Genomic DNA, 27732 nt, shown 5'->3' with positions numbered 1-27732 from the left:
GACCCAGATGACCCAGAACGATCCCACAAAATGTCTAAAGTTTCTTCTGACGAGCAGCATTCTTCCAAGAAAACAGCAACTGCAGTCAGCGGGTTTTGTAATGTAGATAGGTAACTTAATTCACATTCGACTTTTTTTAATGTCCTATTAAAAAGTTTATTTATTAAAAATGTTAGGTTATGTCTACCATAAAAATATGTTATGTGGCCTTATGCTGAATGTTCGTCATCTTTATAATATTATTTTTTTTTTAATGAAGGTTAGTGTACACTGAAATAGGAAGATAGTCTTTTTGAAATTTAGATAGAACTTCTTTATGAATTAAAAGTGTGTGTGTGTGTATGTGTGTGTGTGTGTTTATATATGTATATAAATAAAGAAATTAAATGCAAAATGATTTTCTCTAAACTGTTTTCTTTCCTTCATTATTTATTGCATAAAGTTTACTTATAAAATGTTTTGCAATGTTTTAATAAAGCTAAGCTATATGTTTTAATTTTGCATATGGCTGGAGAACCTTTCTTTCTCACCATTCAGTTAAAGACCAAAATGCTGGTGGTCGGTTCATTTTAATTCAAAACAATTATTTCTGTATGAGGTTCATACATTTTTTGCTATGGTTCGAATCCGTTTGGTTCGGTTCGAAACAAGAGAACTGAGGTTTGTGCAGCTCTAGAAAATTGTATACCTAAACTATATTATAAAGGTAACGGAAATAGCACAAACATAAGGTAAACTACGCTGCATTTTGTCAATTAGCATAACTACTCGATCATTTCCAACCTTAAATAATATAACATTGCAGAAAAAAAATAACTTTTTTTAAATGGTGTATGTTATACAAACGTATTTTATTGAAAACATAGGAAGGATTAATTTAACAGAGAATTAGACAGATGCAAACTTACGTGTGTGGTTTTTGAGGTTATTTGTCTATATTTTATATCAGGTGTATACACTATGCACTTATTTTATAATTTTATAAATACACATGTGATTTTTTTAATACATAGGCCTATGTAATTTTTTTAAATAAATGTGTGATTTTTTTTTAATAAAATGTGAAGTTTAGTGTGGGACTGGGATTCGAGATTTGATGACAAACACTGAGGATTCGATCAAGGATTCGGATTCGACCAAAATGTGGATTCGTCCCATCCCTAATATCCCAACACTTCTTTAAATTTAAATAGTTTGTTCACACCTTTTCTTTAAAAAAAAAAAAAAAATTATACTAAATATAGTTAACCATGGAATGAAACATATGTACCATATTTTCCGGTGTATTAGATGGAAATTTTATCATTTGAAGATCATAAAGCTGCTACTCGTATGTCATATGACAGGTAATCTTATGTGACAGTACATATGTCGCAGTTGAACAGAGTCTGTGTACTTGGTGATATTTTATCTGTTATGTAGTAGAGGCATGTTGGGAAGAACTAGTTTTAAAATGATATGATATAGCTTGAGCTTGTATTTCACCATTTCACACTTACAACCTCCTGGCAGAGAGGTGCTGTTAAGTATTCTGTATTTATCACATATTATTTTACAAATTGTGTTGTATTTTATGTACCAGGTTGTAAAAGCAAGCTATGAAAACTGGTTCACAATTTCCAGATGCACATCCTTCAATAAACTTTCTACCGGAGTGCAGTGGACCAAAAAAATACTCCCTCCTTCCCTATAGCCTTATCTGAGAGTAAGCAAAACAAATGCAGTCTTTTGTATTTTTTTATAGCCACTGTAAACCCACATAAGTAACTCAAAATTCCCCTCAAACATTTTTATTAACATGGCTTGGTCCTAAGTGGCCTCACAACTTATATGAAGAAATTTTTTTTATTATTATTGATAAGCTGACCTTAACTTGTAAGCCAAAAACCATGATAAGAGATTATTAGTATTTTTTTTTTATTATGGTAGCAAATAAAACACAACACAGTTTCTTTGCCGTGACGGCACGGACCTCTCAGGGGCGGCGTCCCGCACTGCGGCAACCAGCATCTCCTCCAGCTGTGCCACGGCCTCGGCCCACTTGCCGGCGACGAGGGTCTTGGCGTGGGCCGTCACCAGCGGGGCGAAGTACTCCCTCCAGGGGTCCAGCCCCGGGGGCACCATCAGCCGACGGCAGGCCTCGTCCCAGCCTGCCCTCGCGGGGGCCACGGCGACGGCGGCCTCCCGCACGCCGCGCAGGCCTCGTAGCGTCCCCACGAGGCCCAGCAGGGCGGCCGCCTGCCGCCCCACCCGGCCGCCCACGCGCTCCAGCCACGCGGTCGCCCGGCCCCGCATGTCCCCGGGGGATACGGGCTGCAGTGGCGCGCTGCAGGACGGCCTGTGCGAGGAAGATGCTGTTTCACATCTCGCACATGCACACTACATTCATGTAAACACCCACGTGCGGGAAAAAATAAATTTTTATTTTTGTTTGAACAAACTACAATCTCGTTAAAATAATTCAATAAATTCATGCTGGATCAATGTTTTTTTTTTTTTTTTTTTTACTGTGTAACATCTTAACTCTGGATACGGCATTTGGTGGAAATAATTTCACGAGTGCAACAAAAGTCAAGAAACGAAAACGTGTAACAACAACGATGGGTAATCTGTGGCAGATGGCGTTAACCAAAGTTCACAAACACAAGGGTAAACTTTATAGTATTTTTCCCAGTCTTTTTCTCTTTTATCAGAGCCGTTTCATTATAGTTTTAAATTTTACTCTGCAAATTGGATGATTCCATTATTGACATATCTACACCGACAGCTAATTCCAGTGGCGGGTGGGGAAACTAAGTGTAATTTGTTGTATCCGTCCACAAAAGTTTACAAAGACAAAGGAAAACGTTATAGTATATGGTATGTATAATTTTAACAAGATGGGCAGTATTTAAATAAAATTCATTAACAAAAATCAGGTTCAAAGACAGGGTTTAGATTTTTTCAAGTCTTTTTCGTTTTTATAGAAGCCATCTCATTATATAGTTTAAAATTTTGGTTTGCTAATCAAATAATTCAACATTCCACTTAGCTGCTCTGGCAGTATTTTTTAGGTAAATTTAGAAGAAATACTACCCATTGTAGCTGTTACCATGGTGGGAAAATTTTTACATAGTTTTTCGTTTCATTGTCCATAGACCCCAAAACCATAGACAATACAAAAGTTTATAGAGAGAGAGAGAGAGAGAGAGAGAGAGAGAGAGAGAGAGAAAGAGAGAGAGAGAAAGAGAGAGAGACACACACAAACACACACACAGATATCACAATTTTGTGGGCACAACAACTGCCGGAATTTTTCACAAATCTCTTCCAAACTGATACATAAAATCTAATTGTGGAAAATCTCAGTCGAGTTCATTAAAAGGCAATTTCTGACCAAAGGGGTAGAAATTGGGAAGGTTTTTTGAAAAACAGAACAATCACTGTAAGTTATTCAATGGTGGATTTATCGAGTTAAAATTGGTCATAATATTTCCGCTGCTTGGAAAATAAGCAAATATATAATCAATCATTTTGTAATATTGGAGAACCGAAGTATGTTATATACATTACGTTCATAAAATGTTCCAGAAATTTATTGAAGTTTTCACTATATTTTCAGAAGAAACAGGTACAGTACTTCAAAATCTACCTATGTCTGTGGCCTGTGCCGAAAGGGATTTTTTCCTTCCTTCCTTGTATTGCGGATCCAACATGGCGTGAAGGCTCAGGATTATAGAACATGTCAGGTATACAATATTAAATATACTATGCATGTGCAATGCTATTTACATAAATTTAAAAAAAAAATACATACTTGTTATGGCATTAAAGGCAACTGCCCTCACCAATTTTACAGAGTATTATTATAAATTTACAATATATTTTTCAGTAAGGTAGTAAATTAGCTGATTATAAGGATGCAGAGATTTAATTCTGTATTTGTATTTCATTGTCTTGAATATTTTTTAATATTTTCTGATATAAAATAATTTTTTATTTAGAAAAGCCTTTTAAGTATATTTTATCTGGTTTTCACATTGTTTGCTAGGTTAGTATTTGTTTAAATCCATTTTCAGCAAGTTATTTACTTTCAATATTGTTTTTACTCCAATATGTTTATGTTTGTGTTTATTTTTAAGCTTTCATCATGTTTTTAGAAGATTGGGACAGGTGCGCAACTCGGTGGCGCCATTTCTCCACACATGTAATCAGTTGCAGAGACATTCTGGCATGTTCTGCACATATTTTTATGATGGAAAAATCGGAAGAAGTTGGATCCCACGGGAACATAAAGTTACAAGGTTATGGTGCCAGCCAATCAGAAAGGACTTTGTGATTTATATCCTCGATGCAAGGGTAATGTATTTTATATGGTATTGTGTCCTTGTGTAAAAGGTGTGATGTGATTGGTCGGTGAGGTCATGTGGCTACCTTCCCTCCCGCATGGTTGGACGTATGTAGTTACGTAGCCCTATCAGTCATTGTTTGAGTATTGTGCCGATAGGTCGCTCACAAAAAACATATTGTTACTAACACAAGAGACCAGACCATGATACCAGGTTAGGAGCCGGCTAGCGGCTCCGCACTGTCACTGACGTGATGTGCCGTGTCACGTGCCATCCACTGACTTAAGGCATGCCACGTGTGCCTCGCGGGATTACAAGGGTCGTTACCCCTCTCCCACCTCTGCTACCCCGTGCATCATCCCAACTCGGGTTATTATCACCTTTAGCGGCCTGGGAATTCTGAGGGTTTCCCGAGGTCGTTGCGCGGAGTGGCGCGAATAAACACCTTTCTGGACTTTTCGGAAGTCAGGTTGTCCCAGGATGACACAACTCGTCACATATGCTCTCGTCGGTTAGAGAAAGGTGCCACAAGTAATTAAGCAGCGACGCCGGCCTCCGCAGGAGTTCCGAACAAGTTCCGAGGGTTCGGAGAGTTCTGCGAGCGAAGGGAATTGCGACATCGGCGAAGAGGATGAGAGACCCCCTCGAGCGTGGTGCGACAGGATCGAGAGAGTGCAACTGAGTGGCGCGAGACTGTGTGTGGACAGATGTAAGATAAGGGGCAAACCACTATTGAGCCTAGCTCCAGTGAGGCATGCGAACTGTGGAACTTGACGGACATTGAGTGACTTGCAAATAAACATTTTAAGTGCTAGTGATTGGTGATCTGACACTTTTAAGTACAATTATTTATTAGTAATGAAAATATTAGTAATTAATAAAACTGTAATAAAACTTAATTGGGCTATTCCTTACGAACCCAGTCTCCCCAAATTACACTCGTAACAATATTATGAATGCATAGAGGACATTTTCACATCTGTGTGCCAGGGCCATGCCACTGTTGAATTTTAATTTAACATTTCCCCCAAGTTTTGGATGTTTTGATTAGAAATTTAGGGTCCAGATGTGTGGCACAGGCCCAAGTGGCTCGATTGTCCACTGGTATTTAGTTCCCTTGTCTTCAGTACCTAGATGAAGAAGTCACTAGAGACATTTCTTTCATTAAGGCACAGGACTGTAAGGGTCAGGAGCGATCAGCCAAAGTAAGTGTTTTCTGTTACAGCGTGGAATAGTGGAACAGACATGTAATTTCTGACTTGAGAAGAATAAATTTCAGAATTCATTTCAACACTTTTTTTATTAAAGCCATTAACAGTTTTGAGTAAATTAAGTCATTGGCAGAATTTTACATTTTACTACCTGAAACATTTGATGGATTATTTTAAGTGTTTTTTGTGTCAAGAACGAAAGATACTAATAGCCATAAATGGGCACGATCGAGACTTGACACAATGTCTACCTCCTTCAAATACATAATACATTTTTTTTTTAATTTAAAAGTTTTGAAATAATAATGGTAAAATTAAGTTTAGGTAACAATATTTATAAAGTAAATTTTAGTACATTATACAATAAATGTAATAGTTACAATAAAATAAAATATCACGTCAGTTAAATACCAGTATTTCTTTATTTTATTTTAAATTAAAGTAGTAATTTTTTTATATTTTATATATTTCATTTCTTTTCACATCTCATAAGTACTCATTGTTGTACTTACCACATTCACAGTGATGAGGCTAACATGATGATTAAAAAGAATTATTTTGATATGGACCTAGGCCTAAATGACATAAATGTACTGGGTCATCTAGGAAGATACCTAATCTCAGATTCCTGTTTGCTGAATATTATCCTTCTGGTGCACACACATTCACACAATAAAATAGAGTAACCATGGGTCCCCCCCGTTACAAGTAAAAGCCAGGCCTTATCAGTAAGATAATTTATATGAAGTGTACAAGTGTCATTTAATTTGAGAACAGATGTTCTATGAAGAGTATAGGTATATCTAAATTATGTATACCCTCTGGTTTCAGCTTTGTTTACAGCAATTCATAAAGAAATATTCTAAATATGATGAAGGGCTCTAGACACCCACCTGTACTCTCTGACAACTGGCGGCAGAAACCTGGCAACAGCCAAATCCTTGAGGCTGACCAGGGAGACGGAAGGAAGGGCATCCCTTCCTACGATGCTCTTCAGTTTCCCCCACACCAGGCCCTGCGTGTCGTCGCTGCCGTCTGCGAAACAACGGACCATCCCAGCTGCAACACTCGCAGGCTCGTGTCAGTCTACTAGCCGAAGCATTAAGGAGCTGCATTGGGCAGGCACATACTTCCCTTCAGGGGGAAGATAGGAACCAAAAGACACCATTTTTGTTACAACAATTTTTAAGACCGTTACAATTCTATCATATAATTTTCAAACTTCAGCTTCAGTAAAGCCTAGTATATATACAGATGTGTGTATACATATACATACACACATACAAATAATTAATGGTAATGCCTGAAGTTAATAATGAGATAATGACTCGCTGCTGCTACAAAAAGTTTTTCCTGTGAAGTCACTGGCATTTAGTTTTTATTTTGTTTTTGGGAATGAATGCAACTGTCAACAGACCCTATGTTACTAGGTTATTACTGTCCTCTGCAATAACAAAAGCAAGTTATAAAAAAATTGGTTGACTGTAAAGTCGGTTTACGGACAATAGTTTAACGTGACAACGTCATAACAAAACATTGATAAAATGATTGCATACTTTTATCAATAAAATTGAATCATTTTTATTTTAATAATAAAAGAATAAATACTTGAAATTATACTAGTAATCAGATTATTAAAATGCAAGAATAATTAACCTTTATTGCCGAAATTGTTGTTGTGATAAGCAATGAAAACTACATTAACTTTTCACTTCACTTTATAAACAGTCGACGAAACAGTTCACGTGTAGATGACTTGTAATTAATTTTAAAAAATTGCGTTTAGCTATATAGTTTAAATATAATAATGAACAAGTTTTCATATAAATAAACTGTAATCAAATATCTATCATCAATTATATTAATCACCATAATTTTTTAGTCAATTGTAAAATAACCTATTATTACTGCACTCGCCGACAGCGTAACGGAACACAGCGTAATGGAACAATGAGCGTAACGAGACACAGCATAACGGAACAATGAGTGTAACGGGACACATCGTAATGGAACAATGTGCGTAACGGGACACTTTTTCGTACGTGCAGCCGGCGTTCATCAATTTATTAGACGTTGTCACGTCAATAAAAGTAAAAAAATTTGTTATGACATAAAAACTGTAGAAAATACTATGGTGTCCAGCATTTTTTCCGTAAGTAAATAGGTCTTACATTAGATACATTTGTGACAGGAGTTAGTTTGTTTTATGATTGTGCTCATAAAACCTTCCATTCTGTGCCAGAAGGCTAAACCGGAGAAGAAAAATGAAAGAGGGGGAAGGAGGGGTTCCAAACTTAAATAACAATTAAAACATGCCTTACCAGAGGAAACACTGAAGTTGGCACAACAGTAAGCAAGCTCATAAAGTACTTTTCAAGATGAGATTTTTATCGTAAGTTAACATAAAAAGGAAGTTTGGCTGAAAGTTTATGGTTACTAAAAGAAAACACTGCAATTACAGAAGTTCTAAACCCTAAATGAGTGTGACGACACACACTTTGGCTCCTTACTTCTGCAGCTACATGCAGCTGCCTGCTTGTTATTTTGTCATGTGTGGTGTCCATAGTCACGAACATGTTCAAGACACAGACTTTACTCAAATTTAAGACACTTTTCTTGTGAGGTTTTACACAATCTATGGTGTCAATTTCCTGAATTAATTCAATAATGAAGCACACCTTTGCTGTAACCTTTAAAATCTGAAGTTCATGTTCAGCGTACAAGTGCACTCATCAACATTAACTGGGAAAAGTAAAAATAAGGCAGGTTATTTTAGGTAGTATATTTCATGATATTGCACAGAAAACAATACAGGGTAGAAAACTTTCACATTAGGATAAGGTACTAATGATCACAAGTGTACTAGGGTCATTAAAAAAAAAAACCTGAGAACTTAACATGACCAATAAACCTTTTGTTTAACACATCCATTCTTAACTCATTTTTACCTTAAGTTTCTGATATCATATGTATTTGAAACACAAAATTTTTTTGCATACTTATTTTTTTGTTCCAAGTTTATTAAAATTACAATATTTTGCTTAAAAAAAATTTCCTAACATCTCGTATGATGAATATTGCGACATTTTAATAAAATACATATAAATTATAAAAATAAAATTAATGACACAGAAACAAAGACACATGACACAAAGCGTCTCCTCGTGAAGTGCTCACCGCAGAAGCAGGCATGCAGCAGCAGGATGGTGTGCACCAACAGCTCCAGGGCGGAGGCCAGCGATGCCTTGACGCTGGCCTCGCGGTCGAACTGCAGCACCTTCTCCAGGGAGTCCCCGCGCAGCTCCAGGAACCTGTCCAGCAGCTCCAGCGAGCCGAGGCCCTCCAGCAGCACCACTGCGCTCATGCAGCTGGCCGCCTCCTTCCGGCACAAGGCATCGTCCCGTCTCGCTCATGCGTCGATCCTCGCACGACACTCACCACACAAAGGGCCGAGCTGGTCATTTCTTCTTCTTGTCATTACTGTTAATCAAGGTTCTTCCCGTCTATTCATTTGTTGCTGGGTGGCAAATATTCTCACCTGATACTTAGTAATTTACTAAACATTATTTTCAAGCTGCACAAAGTCACTCAAGTGATCACAATTTTTATGAACATCTGCGTGAGTTTTAACTGCTGTTAGATTGTAGTATTTAGTAAGTTGTATACGTTGAGAAAATTTTAAACAATCATAAAATTCAACAGCTAAAGCAGAATAATTTTACAGGAAAAGCTCTCAACGTCTCAACTAACAATTGTGACATTAAAATGAAATAACCAACATGACATGCAAGACCGACTCTTAATCCTGTACAGTCCCAAAGTTTTATTCTAAACTAGCTGATGTACCCGGCGTTGCCCGGGCTAAACACATGGAGCTTTATTGTCTGCGAGTTAAAGCAAACTGGATAGCGCTATATGACAGTGTGTTGGACATAGAGAAATGTCACACAATTACTGTTTGTATGTTTATGATCTATGATTTTTTGTTAACCCATGGCGATCGGTTATTTATTATTTATTATTAATTATAAATTATTAATACCATTAATCGAAATAAAAACTAACCTATCTCTCAAGTTGGAAAAAATTACACATTAATGCCAATTTTCATCGAAATCGGTTGACTTGGTGAAGAGTTCACTGGAAACAAACATCAGGACACTGAATTTATATATATATTTTTTTCCTTATTAAAAATTGCACAGTTCATGTGTCTACGTAATAGCAAATGGTATATTTATTTAAATAAACCAGAAATAAAAGTCTTGAGTGCATTATTAAAGGTGTTTAATAGCGGTGCCCACAACTGGCCTTACACTAACGCCTATGTCTCTTCCCAAGCTCTCCCAGCCATGGGCATGACTGAGTGTCTGTGCCCAGTACAAGTAACCACAGGCTGGTTCTCAACAATCTTTCTTCCTCTCTCCATGCAAGGAACATGGATAACTTTACAAACACTCACATTGTGTCTGGGACTTAAGCAATTTGACTTTGTGTTCATTCCCCTCCAGTCTACCTTGTTCCTTCCCCCACCACTAGAGTAATAGAAAAATAGATAACTGTCTCCACAGACAAGTTCAAACAGTGCTGTCCCAACTGCATAGCTAGAATTCGCTGTAAAACACTCACCATGCCAAAAAATTGTCGCTCATTACATGGGTGCAAAATAACTTTTTTTTTGGGGGTGGGGGAGTCATACAATTTTTTCAATATTTTAAGTATTTTAAGCACAAAACTATTCTATAAAAGGCCCCATACATGATCAGTTTAATGATCAGCTTAACTATCAGTTTAACTATCAGTTTACCTATCAGTTTACCTGAATCCTGATCTGAAGAATAAACTGAACAATTAACTGGACTAAGTGTTTGTAGCCCCAGCTCAGTTTTTAGTCCAGTTTCTGCAGTTTTTCTATGAGTTGTATCAGTTCTCCAGAAAGATGAGAAAATGTTGCAAACTTTTTTTTTCCCCACTTCATGATTAACATGCGGTTCAATTACTTTTACCTCTTCCACAAGTACATCGTAAGAGGTAGCCTTTTTGAACTTGTTCCCAATCCCACAGCTTGGGAAGGAATCTGTACATTTATTACAAATGAAAGACGGCTGTCCCTTTTCGATGCACGATGCAGCCAACTTGAAATGTTCAACGCAACTGACGGGACTGAATGATCACCTGAGCGAACTGTCAGCTGACCGGACAGAGCTGAGATCCCAGGGCTCAGGCCAGACACCGGAGGTTTCCCCGTAAAGAAATGTGCAGTTCAGAAAATTGTTCAGACATGATGCCACACATGGAAAATTAAAATATAAACTGAGTGTGTATGGGACCCTTAAGAAATTTTTTCAAACAGTTCTCTTTGCTAGTAATATAATTGCTTGGAGGAACTTTTAACACATTATTCTTGGTATTCATTATTAGATGAATATACTATTTTCAAGATAATAGTTTGACGTTTTAATTGTGCCAATTCATTTCAAGCAAATGTGTGTTCTGAGTCGCCGCTGTGTGTTTAGTCGCAGCCATGTGTTCAGTCACTGACGTGTGTTCAAAGCGGACGGTCGTGTGCGAACGTGCTCCGTGTTTTTCAATGTTTACTTGGTGTTATCTTATGTTAATTTAGTGATAACTTCAGTATTAATACTTCATTCTTAAATCAATCCGACTTTTCAGGGTTTCCTTCATCCCTATATGATGAATCTATATCTAATAGAGTCATAACTCATTAGACAACATAGAAGAAGCTCTCTTTGTGACAAGATTTGACCCAACTGCCCAAGAACAAGAAATCGTTAATTATATTTCAAATGAAAAAACTTATAACAAATCAAAGTAACTAAATTGAAAACCAAATATAATTAATATGCTTCATTCCATGTGCATGTTTTAAAAAAAGAATTCACTCATATGAATAACAATGTATTCTGGCCAAGCGGCTGTCTGATAAGCCTGTTTGATGGGAAATTGCACCCAGAACAATTTTTAAATAATGCTTCCTCAACTGAGGACATTAAGATCTTCACCTGTAATAACATATCTACGGAAACTGCTAATTCCAAATCTACATCTGCTTCTCTCTCTCTTCCTTGGAGCCTGAAGAAGCTTCTCATTAATTCTTTGTGCAGCTTATCAACAAGGAGTTTGTTCTTTACTATCAGAATGTAAGAAGTTTAAGAACCAAAGTTATTAAATTTTTTGATAACCTTTCTCGAAGTCATTATGATTTGATATGGAAACGTGGTTCACGAATAATAGTATCAACTCAAATTATTTTAATGATAATTACCTCGTATGTATACTGAACTGATTGAGAATCTGTTCAAACTTCGATGGAAAGAGGTGGTGGCGTTCTGGCAGCAGTAAACAACATAAATTTAAAAACGTAACAATTATACATGAATATGACCACTTGGGAATCCAAGCGGTCCGGATAAAATTCAAAACCCCAAGATAAACTACCTCTGTTCTATGCCCCTTTGATTTCTTTTGATACATTCAGAATTCCCATGATGTCGCAGATCCTTAAGCCCCCCACTGACAATGTTGAGCATTGAATTACACACTGTGTACTTAGCTTAATAATCGCTGCTCCCTAGCTTTATCCATTCTAGTTGGTTTTCCCATTCTCGTTTATACTTCTGCTTAAACGGAGCCCGATCTGGTGAAACCTTACGTTTTTTGTTCATCGTAACAATGACTGTAAGTATTTAATTCTAGTTTAAATCACTAAGCCCAAGAAATTTTACAAAAGCAACACAACAAAATATCAATAACATAGCTAAACAAAAGCAATAATCATAGATAAATGGATAATCAACAATAAAACCTCATTTTTACATACCCAGGATTTACAAATTGCCATGATCAAAGTTTTTTTTTTACTTTCACCGTCATTTTCCTTATATTACCTTTATGCGAAAGCATTTCCCACTAGTATTTACGTTACAAAAGTGCTGCATTCAATAGCAAACCATCAGAAAAGTTTATATGGAATATTAAAAGTTGAAAGTGAATATTGCGAAGATTTTATTTATTTTACATTACTGCATGTGTTCACGGCAGCTTTGCTTGCCATTGTAATAAAACTACTTTTTTTACATGCCAAGGTAATCCATATTGCCATGAACCAAAATGTTGGTGATGTGAACGCAAAAATTAAGTTCAGTTTTATATCTCTCCCTTTTAAATGGTTATGTATTATGCATGAAATGAGTTTTAAATGCGGATTTTACAAAAATACACAGTGGATTATTGTGCCCATGTTGAAATAATTTTTAAAGCAACATAACCAAATTCCTGAAAATATGGCATCTTCATGCATGTTCGGCAATGCTCATTTTGCATTAGAAACATTTTGGAAAGGCAGTTGGCAGCACTTAATTTCCAAGCAAAGCTCCTTTTCTCCGCCATTTACAAAATTTGTTTTACGAACAACGAAGTATGTACAGTTATGACGGAAATCCCATTAGAGAAAATCCGTAATAAATTAGCCAAATCCAGGAATCCGTTTGAAGGCCTGAAACCCGTGAAAACAGATAAAATCCATGAAATCGGCAGTCCTGACATATAGACATATCACCAATTTTAATTCCTATGCTGATTGATTGCAACCTAATAGCACAAAAAATTGTTAAAAATGTTTTGTCTGTGTTCCACTATATCGCTAATCTTGTAATGATATTCTATTTTTTATAAACTTAAATTGTTATTCATATTCTATGTAATCATCACTTAACCACAAATTTAATTAATTGCTAGTCTTAATTTCACCCCTTTATTAATTTTATTTTTTATTTATTATGTGAAAACTATGAAATATTAATGTACCATACAATACTATTACCGCGTTTTATCGCATAATCGTCGCACCAATATTTTAGGGTGTCAAGCTTTGGATAAAAAAACCTCTCGTGTAAATTTTGCATGATTTTTTTGTCCCGCTATTAAATTCCAAGTGCTTTGTGTAGGTATTTTTTCCGTATAAAATGATGTATTTTAAAGTAGAAATCTAATATTTATTCGGACATTACCACTTACTTATTTAATTAATAGAAATAAGAAAGTTGTCTGATGTGTAAATTTTCTTTTAAAGACGTTTTTAAACGTTGTACCTATTATGTGTTTGTCTGCATCGCCGCGGTGTACCGCTTATAAAAATGTAGCCACCACTAGTTGGCATCATTTATGTTTGGTTTTGTTGCTTCCTGTATAGAGCGCGTGCACGTAGTCGAATATCGTCAATTCCATGGAACGCGCGCTCTCTGTCGAGTGCCGAGTTAACTACATTTGATGGCCCCCACTCTTTTGTGGTAAGTGTGTACTACAACGATAGTTACGTGTTAGTTCAGGCTCGCATTCAGATGACAGATTTTTTTTTTTGAATTTAAAGTTCAAGAAAGGTTTTTTTTTGCATGACTTATTAATTTAAATTGTTTGACGTGCTTTTGTATACTCTAATTTTTAAATAAACGTACTTTCCATGAATGGGTTTTTATATATGAATAACTTTCCCTAACAATTTTTATTTTTGCATAATAGACACACCTCTATTTTTCAAACTTGATTTTAGTATGAAATGTGCAACGGTTATTAGGGCTGTGCGAATGTGACTTTTTCAATGTGAATCAAATGTGAATCAAATATTTGCGAATAGCGAATAATTTGCGAATATTTTCTAATTAAGTTCTAGGTATAAATCTGAATAATTAGTCAAAATTTGTCATATTATATATGGTTTTTTTAAAGAGTAATGTTCTTTAGCTTTATATACATTTTTAATACTCAAGTAACATGCATATTTTTATGTCTCTTCTAATGGTTTAGTAATAAAACACAATCAGTGATATAGAAATATCTTTATCAAAAGCCAAGCCTACACCTTGCCATCAACATTATGTAAATTGCAGTGCAAAAAGACCAATTCCTTCACATGTTCTGGATCCAGGCATTGCCTCTTGGAAGTGACAATGTTCCCAGAAGCAGAAAAACAACGTTCTGAAGCAACCTGAGTTGCAGGTATACTCAGGTACATCAAAGCAACATTCGCTATGTTTGGAAACTTTGTTTTACCAAAGTTTTCCCACCATTTCCACGGGTCACTTGTTCGGTGGATACGTTTCTCTGTCAAATATGTTTGTATTTCTTGAGCACAGTCACTGTCTTGTAAATCTTCGTTGGGAAGTTTGTCAAGTGCTGACCAAAGTCCTGATGTATTGGCGGAGGTGGTGGGGTCACCCAACTTCTGATTGTGTGTAGTATGTTGTTCACATCTTGCAATGTGTTTGATGTGCGCTTTGGAGTGTGGCTTGTGCAACAATCTTGCTAACAAATGCATCTTTGTACCTAGGGTCAACAATCATTGCTACGAGAAATACTTTGTCTTCTATGTAATTTGGAAATTGTGCCAAAAGATGTTTTGAAAGACATTTCGCAAAAAATAACTCCATCAGCCTTTTTATCAATGTAATCATTAAGGTGACTGTGCAGACATTTTAACATAGGAATAACCATGGAAGATGTTGGATATAAATTGCCACTTATTTCTCGAGTGGCATCAGCAAGAGGCTTAAGAATGGCCACTATTCCAGCCATCTGCTTCCATTTCGAGCTAGTTAACATTTCTGTGCTATCAGTGTTTATTTGGTCTGCAACCAGTGGTGCTTTTATTTGAAGAAGCCTCTCTGACATAGAATAATCTGACGACCACCTAGTGTCAACATGTTGTATCATTTCCAAAACTGGTTGACCCAATTGTTCCATCTGGCTGCGAAGGCTTTCCCTGGCTTTGCTGCTGCGTCGATAATGACCAACCACCTGTCTTGCTTTTGCCAAGAGATTTGATGCTCCATGACATTCGCGGTAGGTGTGATCTATAGACAACTGTAGAGAGTGTGCAAAGCAAACACAGGCTTTATCCCCAAACAGAAGTCGTGAAGCAAGCTAGAAGTTTGCTCCGTTATCTGTCACACAGTATATTGGAATAGTTGTTTCTGTTATGGTTATTCCCCAGGAATTCACTGACATACTCAACTCTTCAGCAATTTTCTGACCTGTGTGTGATGTGTTCATGTTGATTATGTCCATCAGGAATGATTTGTATGAAAAATCTGAAGTGAGGTAATGGGCAGTGATGCTTACATAGCTATCTCCAGCCTTGGATGTCCAAGCATCAGTTGTAAGTGACAAACTGGACATACTTGTCATGTCATGCACAAATTCAGCTTTCAGTTAAGACCTTACCTCTTGCTGCAATTTTGTTACATAGTTTGTGGAAAATGTTGTTCTAGCAGGAATTTGATACTGAGGAGCTACTTCCTTCATCAAATTTCTGAAGCCATCTCCTTCTACAAAACTGTATGGTAAAAGATCTGTAGCAAGCATTCTTGCAATCTGCTTTGTAATTTTCTGTGCTGCACTGTGGTTGGGTGCCCACTTGTACTGCTTATTGAAAGCAGCATCAATACTGAGCTGTGAAGTTTTGCTGATCTTGACAGGAGGAGCCTGCTGTTGCAGGCTGGCCATTTCAGAACAGCAGGTCTTCCATTTAATGGGGTGGGTGGACTTGATATGGTTTATAAGAGGTGTTGTAGTACCTAATGACAAAATATAATGTTTGTACTTACATTATATACATTACATTGTCAGCACATTCAAATTTTAATTACATGAAAACCAGAGTTATATAATTTGTAAACGTAAAATTCATTAAAAGTTACGTTAATTATTGGGTTCAGGGTGCAAGACAATTATTCACATTTTGTAAGTTGGGTTTCCATAAGCATTTCGTATTGTACTATCATCACTTAAAATAACTAGAACAGATTAGCATCGAGGCATTCTTCTCAAACTTTACCAAATGCAAACAACAAATACTAAAAATCACGTGTGATTGAAGACTTTTTAATTGTACTTATTAAAGAAGACAAAGGGAAATAAAAATGCACATATCATGCAATCCTAACACTCTCTTATAAACTAATTTTGAACTTACCTCGTTTAGTTTTATAGTCCTTCTTACATAATTTGCATTTTGCAAATGTCTTATCTTCTGATTGTGAGAAATTAGACCATATAACACTTCTTTTACGTGTCAGTGCAGTATTAGTATCAACATCTTCGTCGTCGTTATTCATTGTACCAGTTGTATTTTCAATTTAAACCAGCGTAAACACGAATATCGTAATGCAGGAATCAAAAAATTACGTCCAGAACTTCACTTCTTCTGAAAATTAAAAACGGCAAAGAAAGTTTATGAAAGTAAACAGATCTTCGAAGTATCAGTTTTATTCTCCGCAGTAAATATTCAAGCGATTAACAATCGATATATCGAAGAGTTGTTTTTTTACAACTGCTCGTAAGCATGGTCAATATTCCGTTCTCAGTCTTTTGGAATCAAACGTGTCAAGACAAAATAATTTTTAATGAATTTTGTTTATCTTGTCTGTTTAATTTTATCTAATTATTTACGTAACATTTTCGGTAGTTTAAAAAGCGATTGCGCTGGAGCAATTATAGCAACACAATTCTCTGGCCATGGGCCGCTCTGGTGGCCATAACCACAAACGAACACGCTGTAGCTATGATGGCCGCTGTGTAGGCATGGTCGGGCAGAGAAATTTGACTTCGGGCGGGCTCGGGCGGGTAATTGTCCAAAATTTTCGGGCTCGGGCAATCTCGGTCGGGCATCAAAATCAGTTAATGAAATAAATTTTGAACATAAAATAGTCATACTTAAGTTTGCATTGACAAACCTGAACTGTTTTTATTTTTTTACTATACCGCATTGCTATGAAAGTTAAACATTAAACTAAAAAATAGAGTGCATATTAATCTTGGAAATAAAGTGCTTATTAACTAAATTGTGTTTGGGTAGCTGCTTGAAGGTTCATTGTCACTGTTGATTGTTTGACCTACACTTCCACTGGTATCCATTTTGGTAAAATAATGACATGAATTAAATAGAAACAATTCACAACCACTTTCTGTAAATGCCACGCAACTACAATGTGTGTAATTAAAGTCAGCTTATAATCCTTCTCGCACACAGCAAGCAGATCCACCGGCCTTGAACACTGCTTTGTGACTATTGAGCAGTGAGCATCCGCCGTGCGTACGCGCGCGCGTGTGTGTGTGTGTGTGTGAGAGAGAGAGAGGCGGGCGACCAGCTGCATCGTTAAGTCAGCCAGCGAGAGTAACGGTAAATGTTGACCTTGACCACTTCCGCTTGCTGCAGGGCTCGCTCTCTTATATCTGTCTCCCCCTCCCACAAACACACTTGCTGACCGGGCACCTTCTTTATCTTATCTCTCACACACACTCACTTCACCGGCTGGTGCCGGGACGGCGACGGCGTGGCATGTTCCTGCAGCTGCCGCGCGTTCCAAAAAAAAGAAGCTTTGTTTACTTGCGCCGTGCGGTATTGCCGTTTTCCAAGGTGCCCGATATTTTCGGGCACTGAAATACCCGCCCGGAATTTCGGGTATACTTGATACCCGAAACACTGCCCGAAATTTCGGGTACCCGACCATCCCTACCGCTGTGCTTACTTTTCTATCGTTAAAAAAAATTCTCTAGATTTGTATTAGCAACTGGATATAATAAAATAATTATGCTACACATCACGTAAAGTTTGCAGTAAAATCGTAAGCATTTATGATAATTTTCACGCTACATTGGCTTTAACTGTTCTCAGTATGCCCATTTACCTAACCTAAAATTTGATGTAAGTAAAGGTCTGCTTACAGTTTTTTTTTCTTCCATTAAGTCTCTCGGAAAATGATTTCTCGAGGTTTGACATATTATTGTATCACACGTTTTGTCAAACAAAAGTAATATTTTAATACATTCGAAAACTTTCGAATATTTGAAATTTTCAAATACCTAATTTGGTTTTGAATGTGAATCGAATCAAATATTCGATTCGCACGAATATTTGCAATTTCGAGTATTCGCACACCCCTAACGGTTATATGATAAAACACTGTACTTATATTTATTATAACTAGCACTTGTATGTATATGTTAAATAACACATTATAACTAATATGATCCTTTCAAAACCAGTAAGTAAACACTAATATTTTTGAGCCTACTGAAGTTGTTTCCTGTATTATGTTGTTTGTCCTTTTTAAATTTTTTTTTATGTATTTGTGTTATTGCTTTTCTTTTATGTTTTGCTTTATTATGTACATGTTTTTTTTTTTGTAAATGTAGGTTGTGTATATCCTTGTAACCTTTTTAAGGTGTTGATATGTATGTTACAAATGGTAAATAAAAATTATTCTAAACCACAACACTTAGTAACATTACAAAATCAAATAAATAAGCCTTCCCTACGTAAAACAGTGTACTAATTTACACTTGACAATAATATTATCATCCTAGGGTACTCATTAAAAATTATATAAGGGTAATTATTGGTACAATTTATTATTGCATGATAGTTGGGAACTATTCACAATTTAAGTTCTTTAAGTCTTTGGCATTTTCAAGTTGTTTAATCAACGCCTCACCTCTGGTGACAGGCTGTGGGACTGAAGACTGTGCTGGCAGCCATCTAGGATGGCTGTGCGGAACTGGCCAATGGTGTCCCACTGCTGGAGGATCAAAGGCATTTGCTCGACAATCAGTAGTCCCTCTGAGGCACCACCTTCCAGCTGGAGGCCTGCAACACCACACACAACAACAAATCTCTAGCCATTTTCAGTGGAAGAGAATGAGTTCTTTAATTTATATCTCAAATGAACATAGCCCACATAAGGTGGGATCTCACATGCAATGTTGATTTTATTCATTCCCTCTTTATTACCATTAGATAAGGGATATTTCTGCAAACTGAACACTATACATACCTCTCTTGAATTTGTATTTCTGTCATCAATATTTTCAAGAGGTATTTAATAATTATGATATAATGGCTTTAAAAAGTCTCTCAAGCGGTAACATTTACAAACACTTACATGACTTTTTACACAGATTTTACTGTTACAAAGATTTTTTTATGGACAGTAATTTTTTCTGAACTTCTGCTTTTTTGTTTAGGGAGGTTTGACAGGGTTTTTTTTTATTTTTTATTAAGTGATGTGCATAGGTTGTTGTAGGTTTCTGGATGTTAAAGTTGAAGTTACATTAGTGGTGGCTGGGTTGGTTGCTGAGCAACCACATGTCTTAATATAAATTATATAACAATACTACAATAAAATATTAAAATATTGTAAGCCGCTTAAAATAATTTTAAATACCCACAAATTTGTCTTTTGTGCTTTAGAGGGGAAGGTTTTGTTTCAACAGTTTTTATGTCATAAAATTTTTTTAATGTTTAATATTGAAATCTCTCCTTCGTTAAGGCAGGGATCAAACATATGGTAATATTATTTTCAAAGTAGTGTCTATTGATCATATTATTAGTTACACATAACACCCAAAAATGAATTCAATTCTAAATGCTAATGAATTCACATAGAGAAAAACAATTTATAGCAGCCAGTCACAATTAACTACAGGTATTTTACTAAGTTATTTAAATGCTGCAATGAAGACAAATTTTGAAAATGAAACAATCCAAAACTGTTGAAATCGAGAAGGCATTGTTTGGGTACTAAAATCATAACTATCACCCTTAAGGCTCAGTCTTATAAGCTGAGTTGATTATTTTATTTTCTTGTCATTACTTTTAATTTAAGAATATTTTTGCATATCAATAGCTGTCTTGAATTTGATGTTAGGTCATACAGTTTCCCCCTAGAAATTTTTAAACATCATTTTTGAACTGTAAAAGGGCATGCAAGGGATAGCAATTATGAACACTTGCATGACTTTTTACTGGTATTAGATATGTTTAATATATGTGTACTAGTAATCAAGGGTTGAAACTGTATTTTAAGATATTAACACCACACTTCCCTTGTACACTTGTTATTCTCTCTTAATTTTTAAACAGATATTCACTAAGTTTAATACTTATACTTAGAGCCCCCTGAAAGTGGTAAATAAAATTTTCAGATTTCGTCATTAAAAATTACCAAAAGCGATGTTAAAATTCACTTTAAAACACAAAAGTGGTGCTAAAATTCACTTTAAAACACAAAAGCGGTGAAAAAAAAAAAAACTTGTGTTACCGTAAATATATCTGAAATTATTTAAGTTAAATAATTTTACTTGAACCTACTCATTACTGAATACCCTAAACAGGTAGGTTACATAAATTTATATGACAATACTTTTGATTTAGACACTGATTATTAGTTCGTTCCCATAAACTAATCTGGAAAACTATTAATCCCTTTAACAAAATCGAGGACGCACCACAACGCCGAAATACCACAACGCTGAAATGCCAAATTGATCACAACGACAACAGCTAGAAAACTGCTGTGTACCACAATGCCGAAAAATGTCATTACAAGGCTGCCACAAAGGTTGGGTTAGGTTAGACTAGGTTAGGTTAGATTAGGTTAGGTTAGACTAGGTTAGGATAGGTTAGGATAGGTTAGGATAGGCTAGTTAGGTTAGTTAGGTTAGGTTAGGTTAGGTTAGGTTAGGTTAGGTTAGGTTAGGTTTGATTGTGGTATTTCGGCGTTAAGGTACATTTAAGAAACACACACAAATTCATTCAGTTGTTATTTCGGCATTGTGGTCAATTTTGACATTCGGCGTTATGGTATTTCCGCGTAGTGGTAACGAACCAACAACATTTATTAAAACTGTTGGCCAACTAATCATCATCGTCACACCATTCGAAAATTAATGTTTGTTTACATTTATCCGCCTTTTGGCACGATTTAAAATGCTTGTGCCTGGTTTGCCCGATAATCTGCTTGCTTTTGTATTTATCCGGTGTCGCTGTTCCAAGCTGACGTCAGTGCCCCGAGCGGTGTGCGTATGCTTTAAAACTTCGCCTATTTGTCTTATCTATCCAAACATTATGCCGGAAAGGAAAATAAACGCTGTAGTTTTGTGTATTTTTACAGTATATTTTTGGGTTTAACATTATAACGTGAGTGTGTGTAAGCTTTTTTTTGCTTTAGTGCATTTATGATTAATGTTTGGCGGCCATGTTGCGGTGTTTGTTTACCATTGACGAGACAAGTCTTTTACCCAGTATTTAAATTTCGCGTAAAAACAGTGCAATTTCGTATTTAATACAAAATTTCGTGTAAAAACACTGTGTTATGGCGATTTCGCGTAAAAAAAGTATTTAACGGTGATTTCGCGTTTATCGTCGTTTAATCGCGATCGCGAAAAGAACAGGCCCCTACTTATACTGGGTGAAGTTACCAAGTTTTCGTAGTTATAATCACTTGAGCGACTTTTTACACTCATTACAGTACACTTAGTGAATATCTGTTGAAATTGTTTAATCGCTCTTAACTAACTAGTGGTAATAAGAAGAAAATGAACAAATAAAAAAAAATGCTTGAAACTAAGCTTAAAGTAAAACAATGCATTGCTCGAAAAGTCTACACACTATAGAGGATAGTCAGATCATTTGAGGACGGCCGTACACTCACCTGTGCTGACGTGGCGGGCCAGGAGAAACAGCTGAGCTCCCATGAGGTAGTCACGCTGCTCCATCGCTGTCCAGATTTGGTCTGGGATGTCCACCAGGATCTTCACCTGAGCTGCAACCGCACAGAAGAACTTGTTCCTCGCCAGCCTGGAAAGTTTCCACGTACCATGTGTTGTTATACTATGCCACATAATTTATAGTTTTACACATCCTGTATGCCATACCATGTTGATCACTTTAAAACTAACTATGTACACCAATCCCTCACATAGCATGACTAATGTGTTCCTAAAATTGTTTGTGTTATTCAAATTGTGTATTCCAAATCATTAGTCTCCATAAATAGCAAGACTAATTTACTTAATGTGTTCCAAAATGTGTAGGGAAATATTCTTGACATAATATAAATGTGTAGAATAACACTCAATGATAAATATGTCACCATTTATCTTTATAAGCCTACCATTTAATACTTTGTATGACAAATATGACACCACATAACGGGACAAATATGACACCACATAACGGGAGATAGGTGGTTATGTACGTAACATCAGTCGGCTGGTTGGCTTGCCTGCCCGGGCGCGGGCGTGACCAACTCACATTGCGTATTTTTCCACAAACTTTCCAAATCATCATTTATTGACAGTGAAAGGAATAACTGCCCGGATATTACCATTTCAATTTTTCATAATTTAAAGTGCTTAATTGTTTATCACCGCTTGGTACAAACGAATCCTGTCAGAGCCGTGTTTTTCTTTTCATTGCGCCATTCGTTTAACAAAATTTTCCATGTGAATCATCTGTTTATTTCTGTTCCAGTATTTAAAGACAAAAATATTGCTGTTAGTACGACCAACTGCATCAGACTTATACAAATGTTTTATTTCTTACGATTGTGCGCACAGTTGAAACTAAAGTGCAACCAACATAAATGTGGCTTCCTGACATTCTACATGCCGTAATACTTCTAGTTTTGTCTCAAATACTTAAACATGATGCATTACGCTCTCACTTGGAAGCCACCATTCCAATATGATTCGAACTGCAGGTGCTTGTGCACGTTCAGTTACCGGCAGATGTTGCTTTGTGTTTTTGTGTGCCACTGGCTAGAGTGAAGTTCTTCACGGTCCAATCTGTGGCCGAGCGACAACGCTACGGCCCGACGGCATACGCATGGAAGTAAAAGCTTTTGGTCCTTTACACTCCATAGCAGCAACTAAACTTGCTATAGCTGATGTTTGCACAACAGCCAATAGCGTAGTCAGACATGCGCATGCATCTCTTCCCCTTCATATATCTAACTCTATGCCACAGTACATCTGTTTTTACCAGGTTGAAGCAGACTTTGTAGCATCATGTCCGACTTTATTTTTGCCTGAAGCAATTTCATGCTAACTGAAATTTTAGACATACTATACAAGACTGGGGCAGTAAAATTAATATTGCGTTAAATGAAATCGCGCAATTTGAAGACGTGCTAAGTGATGGATTTGTGTACCGCATTCTTTGAAATCATACATTTGTAATAATACTACAATAGAAACTCATTCAAATATTATTGGTAGCCGCACTGTGTACTTTACTCTGGTGGTCACTAAGTGTACCAACTGAGATACTGTTAAATTGACAGTCAAACTGAATGACTATACAGATGGCCCCAAAAGGCAAGAAGGTAACACAAGTTGCTAAGTTAACTTATATGAGAAAATATTAACTCACGACACTGCAGAGTATTAGTATATCATAGAAAAACCAAAAGAACAAAGTGCACACATACACATATCACACACACATGCACATATACACATGCACATACCAACACATGTGTATGGAGATAGATAAACATCCACCTACATGCACTAAAAACAAACACACACACAAATAAACACACAAAATATGCATTAATACAAAAATAAATTTCACGAATTTTTGTAGTCACTAACTAAATCATACGGGTGTGAAAAGCTTTGAAAAATCTTAATCACTGGGACCAGGAGTGAATCTAAGGGGAGGGGAAGGGGAAAATTCCCACCCCCTCCTTCCCCCCGAGCCAAGGCCTAATTTCTTTGAATTTACAGAAAAAGTCCCATTATATGAAATTTTTTTAAGTTCCAAAAGAAAACTCCCAGACAGAAAACATTTTGACCAAAAGTCATAAGTATATACGTATAATCAAAAATTCCCATTTTTACATTTCAAGTTTAAATCATATCAAAAATGTATTATATTTTTTGGAGATAAAAATATTTTTATGTGTAGCAATTTTTATTACTAGCAGGAGTTTGTAATATAAGCATTCCTTTTACAGTATTTAATATCTGATTTCCAAGTTCATTTAAATAAATTTTTATATTCTTTAAACAATTATATATGTAGGTTAAGAAAAATTTAATTTTAGAGGAATTTTAACTTTACAACCTTATTAAACTGGATTAATTTGAAGTATAAAGAATTAAGACTTCCACAAAGTGAAATATGAGAGCTGCTTTTTTTTTCAATTTCCCGAAAGACAAAATTTATATAACATAATAATTTTATTACCAAAAGTTCAGCAGGAGCTTTCTTATTTTTCTACATAATTGCCAAAACGGTTGAGGTAGTTGTCATATTGTAACAACAAGCTTCTTTATGCCTTCTTTGAAGAAGTTAGCAGTTGTGAGGTGAACAGACTAATTGTGTGGCACATTATGCCACACTATTCACACTATTTGCATTTCTTGTAATACGTCTTGATGCGGAAGCCAGTGCACGGCACGATTAGTCCATATGCCTTACAGCGGTGTCGTGAGGGAGAGGGAGACCCAGGTGCTGGCCCTTTGTCTTTCCTCATTGGCAGCTCCTACATTTGGCGGCCCTTACATTGGCACTTACGTCGCAACATGATGGCCAGGTTCGATTCCTGACGGGGGTCAAACCCATTTTTTTTTGTTTTGCAAATGGGAAACAATTTGGGTATTGCAGTGAACAATGGGTTATCTTGGGATACTCCCCTTTCCCCAACTAATGGATACCTGTCTCAAATCACCTCAATGCCAACAAGATGTTAATAAAAAAAAGTAATTCATTTAGTTATTCATAAAGCATTTTAAAGTTTATCCTACCACTATGCCCACCTCTCTGGTGTGGAGCTGCTCTTTCCGGCTGCCCTGAAACCAAACAGCTGTCTCTGCTGCAGATGCTGCAGCTGGTCCGTCATCCTTGTCTGGTGCAGAGCGACTCCCGCCACCGTTTCCTTCATCTCCGTGATGGTGTCCGCAGCATCTATCAGGTCCCTGTACCGCTCCCTGGTCACACCACATCCGACACATGCTATAGCAGCCAAACCACAATTTATCATGCACATCTAATATTCAGGAACTTGGCCACGTCTCTTGGCAATAACTTCCCCACATTTCTGCATGCTCTATTCATGACTAATACAGAATTGGAACTGAAATATTCCCTGTGTTTCACTAATTTTTATAAAGGAATTCATAATTTTTTTTTATGTTTTAGAATATTTTTCTCTATTTCTCTGTTAAGCTGATTGTAACAACAAAATTATAACAGAAAACTGCAATAGACAAATATAAATTAGAATACCAAGAGTTAAAAGTTAGTGAGCAGTTTATGCTTATGTCCAAAAATTTATTGAATTGCCTTTTTATTGTATTACTGTCTATCAAACTTGTTCCTACTTAAGTGTGCAACGATGCTGTAGAGTTAGCCCCAGTTGAGTGTGAACAGGTGCAGGGAAAAACTGGCTACTGATAAGAACAGTTTTAAAATAAAATGGTATGGATGAGGCATTGATAAATGCAAATCAATTAAGGAGGGCAAAGGCCTTTAAATTAAGTTATCAAATTATATAGTAACGTTCAGAGCTTCTAATTTGCTAAACAAATTTCACAACTTTTAGCAATAACATAGTATTAAGCAAGGGTTAAACCTGTAGCGAAATATACTTAAAACTAACACAGTGCTGGTGTAAAAGCTTATCCCATTGTACGATTGTAGCTAATCTGATGGAATAATGTGAAGTTTAATCGTTATGTATAGGTAATATTGATTGTGTCAAGGAATATAAGGGAAAAAAAATTTCCACTTGCACAAGTAGCCAACAAACGCTTAATTCAAACTTAATTAGGTAAATTTCTAGGGTTACCGCTTTTACGTTAATAAAGTAATAAAATGATGAAAGTGGGGTTTTTCAACAGTGTAGTTCTTCCTCTATTTACCCTAAAAACAAGGGTTTGAAAATTCCTACTGAATTCTTAAAAATTTATGTTTATAGACGGAATGGTGTAACTCAGTATAACATTATCCCCATGATTAACTACGTGAGTGCTGCTTGTATGTTTTGGTATTACTTGTGTCAATTGTGAATTTGTATTAATAAGGAAAATAGTCCAGTCTGGGCTGCTAAAGTGACATAAATTTATGTTAAAATATAATTAACAGCGCAGCCGAGACTCTTTTTACGCGCAATAGATCTCTGAATGTTGTCCCTACTCTACAGTTTTCTTCAGACTAGCTACAACCTGATTGTATGGTTCAACAGAGATCCTTAAGAATATAGTGTAGCAGAAGCATTTTTCAAAAAGACAAGGATATTTAATGTACGTACATTATGGCCGAGGCCACAACTGCTTTCCACCATTATTTGTTTTCCTAATTGTGCCTAACTATCCTGTATTTTTGAAAACAGTCTAAGCTATGCTGTAGCCCTAAGGATCTCTGACAAACGACAGGATCAAGATGCAGCTAGTATTAAGAAAGCAGTAGGGTGACGACAAGAATCAGGCCATACTCTCATTGAAAACAATCTTCGGGCTTTGCTGTTCAAGAACAAAATGACGACGGGCACAGCACTGCACAGGATGCACCTCTTCAAATATAAACGTAAGTTTATTAGAATCCAGTTAAAATTTTCAAATACTGTTTAAGGATTACATTGAGTAACATCTGTAGCGTCCATAAAATATATTTTTCAGGATTTGTTTTAGGGAAAAGCCGCTACTCTTAAATTTTACCTTTAATTATTAATTTACAAACTCAAATAACCGCACCCCCATCGCTCCTCAATAGTTCGAATAACCCCTAGAAGATTAGAGTGAATTATTTCGTATATACAGTAAGATGCATATATTTTCGTATTAAAATTAACTAAATTAAAATTCTTTTTACGCTTAAATTCCTTAATATAATAGTACGAACCCGACAATAACTCGTAAATCTTCTTTCTTTTTTTCAACTTCAGACTGTAATTTCTTACGAACTTCTTGAACTTCAGAAATAGTATGAGTTTCAAATAACTTGTCAACGTTAATTTCTAATAAACTATGAAACTGCATTTCGAAATGCAGACGTATTAGCAAAATTAAAACATTGATTGATATTTAAGGTTAGGGTGGCGGTTTAATAACAATGCGATGAAACACGTCATACGACACATTCCAAATTCATTTAGTCACTTTTCCATAATGATACTTACTGAGTTTTTCAATATTATTCTAAAATAGGTATAAAATTTTTTTTTTTTAATCCTTATTCTATTAACAGATAAATAAATATAAAAAAATGGTAATCAATATTACGATGGGTTGTATGTGAGAGTATAATAAAAGATTTTGAATAGAGAGGTAACATACACTGCCATTACCTGTTGTTTCGTGCTCGACCCAGGGAGGACTTGGTTATGATT

The 27732-nt window shown here is 36.1% G+C and overlaps 1 protein-coding gene across 2 annotated transcripts in view; it reads right to left on the bottom strand.

Annotated features, from left to right (window-relative positions):
* The window catches only part of LOC134530880 (conserved oligomeric Golgi complex subunit 1), a 79855-nt gene extending 52375 nt beyond the window's left edge, over nt 1-27480 (bottom strand). Inside the window, exons 1-7 of one of the 2 annotated variants that reach the window (XM_063366155.1) lie at nt 27246-27480; nt 25163-25333; nt 22048-22193; nt 19051-19202; nt 8717-8918; nt 6433-6574; nt 1973-2338 (exon numbers count right to left, since the gene is read on the bottom strand). In XM_063366155.1, coding sequence (XP_063222225.1) covers nt 1973-2338; nt 6433-6574; nt 8717-8918; nt 19051-19202; nt 22048-22193; nt 25163-25333; nt 27246-27382 — 1316 coding nt within the window. In that variant the 5' untranslated portion in view covers nt 27383-27480. Of the gene's footprint in view, nt 1-1972; nt 2339-6432; nt 6575-8716; nt 8919-19050; nt 19203-22047; nt 22194-25162; nt 25334-27245 lie in introns of those variants that run through there. The other variant, XM_063366156.1, reaches the window with a different exon arrangement.
* Between the last annotated feature and the right edge of the window lie 252 nt (nt 27481-27732).

The sequence above is a fragment of the Bacillus rossius genome, chromosome 3, assembly GCF_032445375.1.
Source record: "Bacillus rossius redtenbacheri isolate Brsri chromosome 3, Brsri_v3, whole genome shotgun sequence".
In the NCBI taxonomy this organism is placed as follows: domain Eukaryota; kingdom Metazoa; phylum Arthropoda; class Insecta; order Phasmatodea; family Bacillidae; genus Bacillus; species Bacillus rossius.
This window is presented reverse-complemented; position numbering and strand designations above follow the sequence as displayed.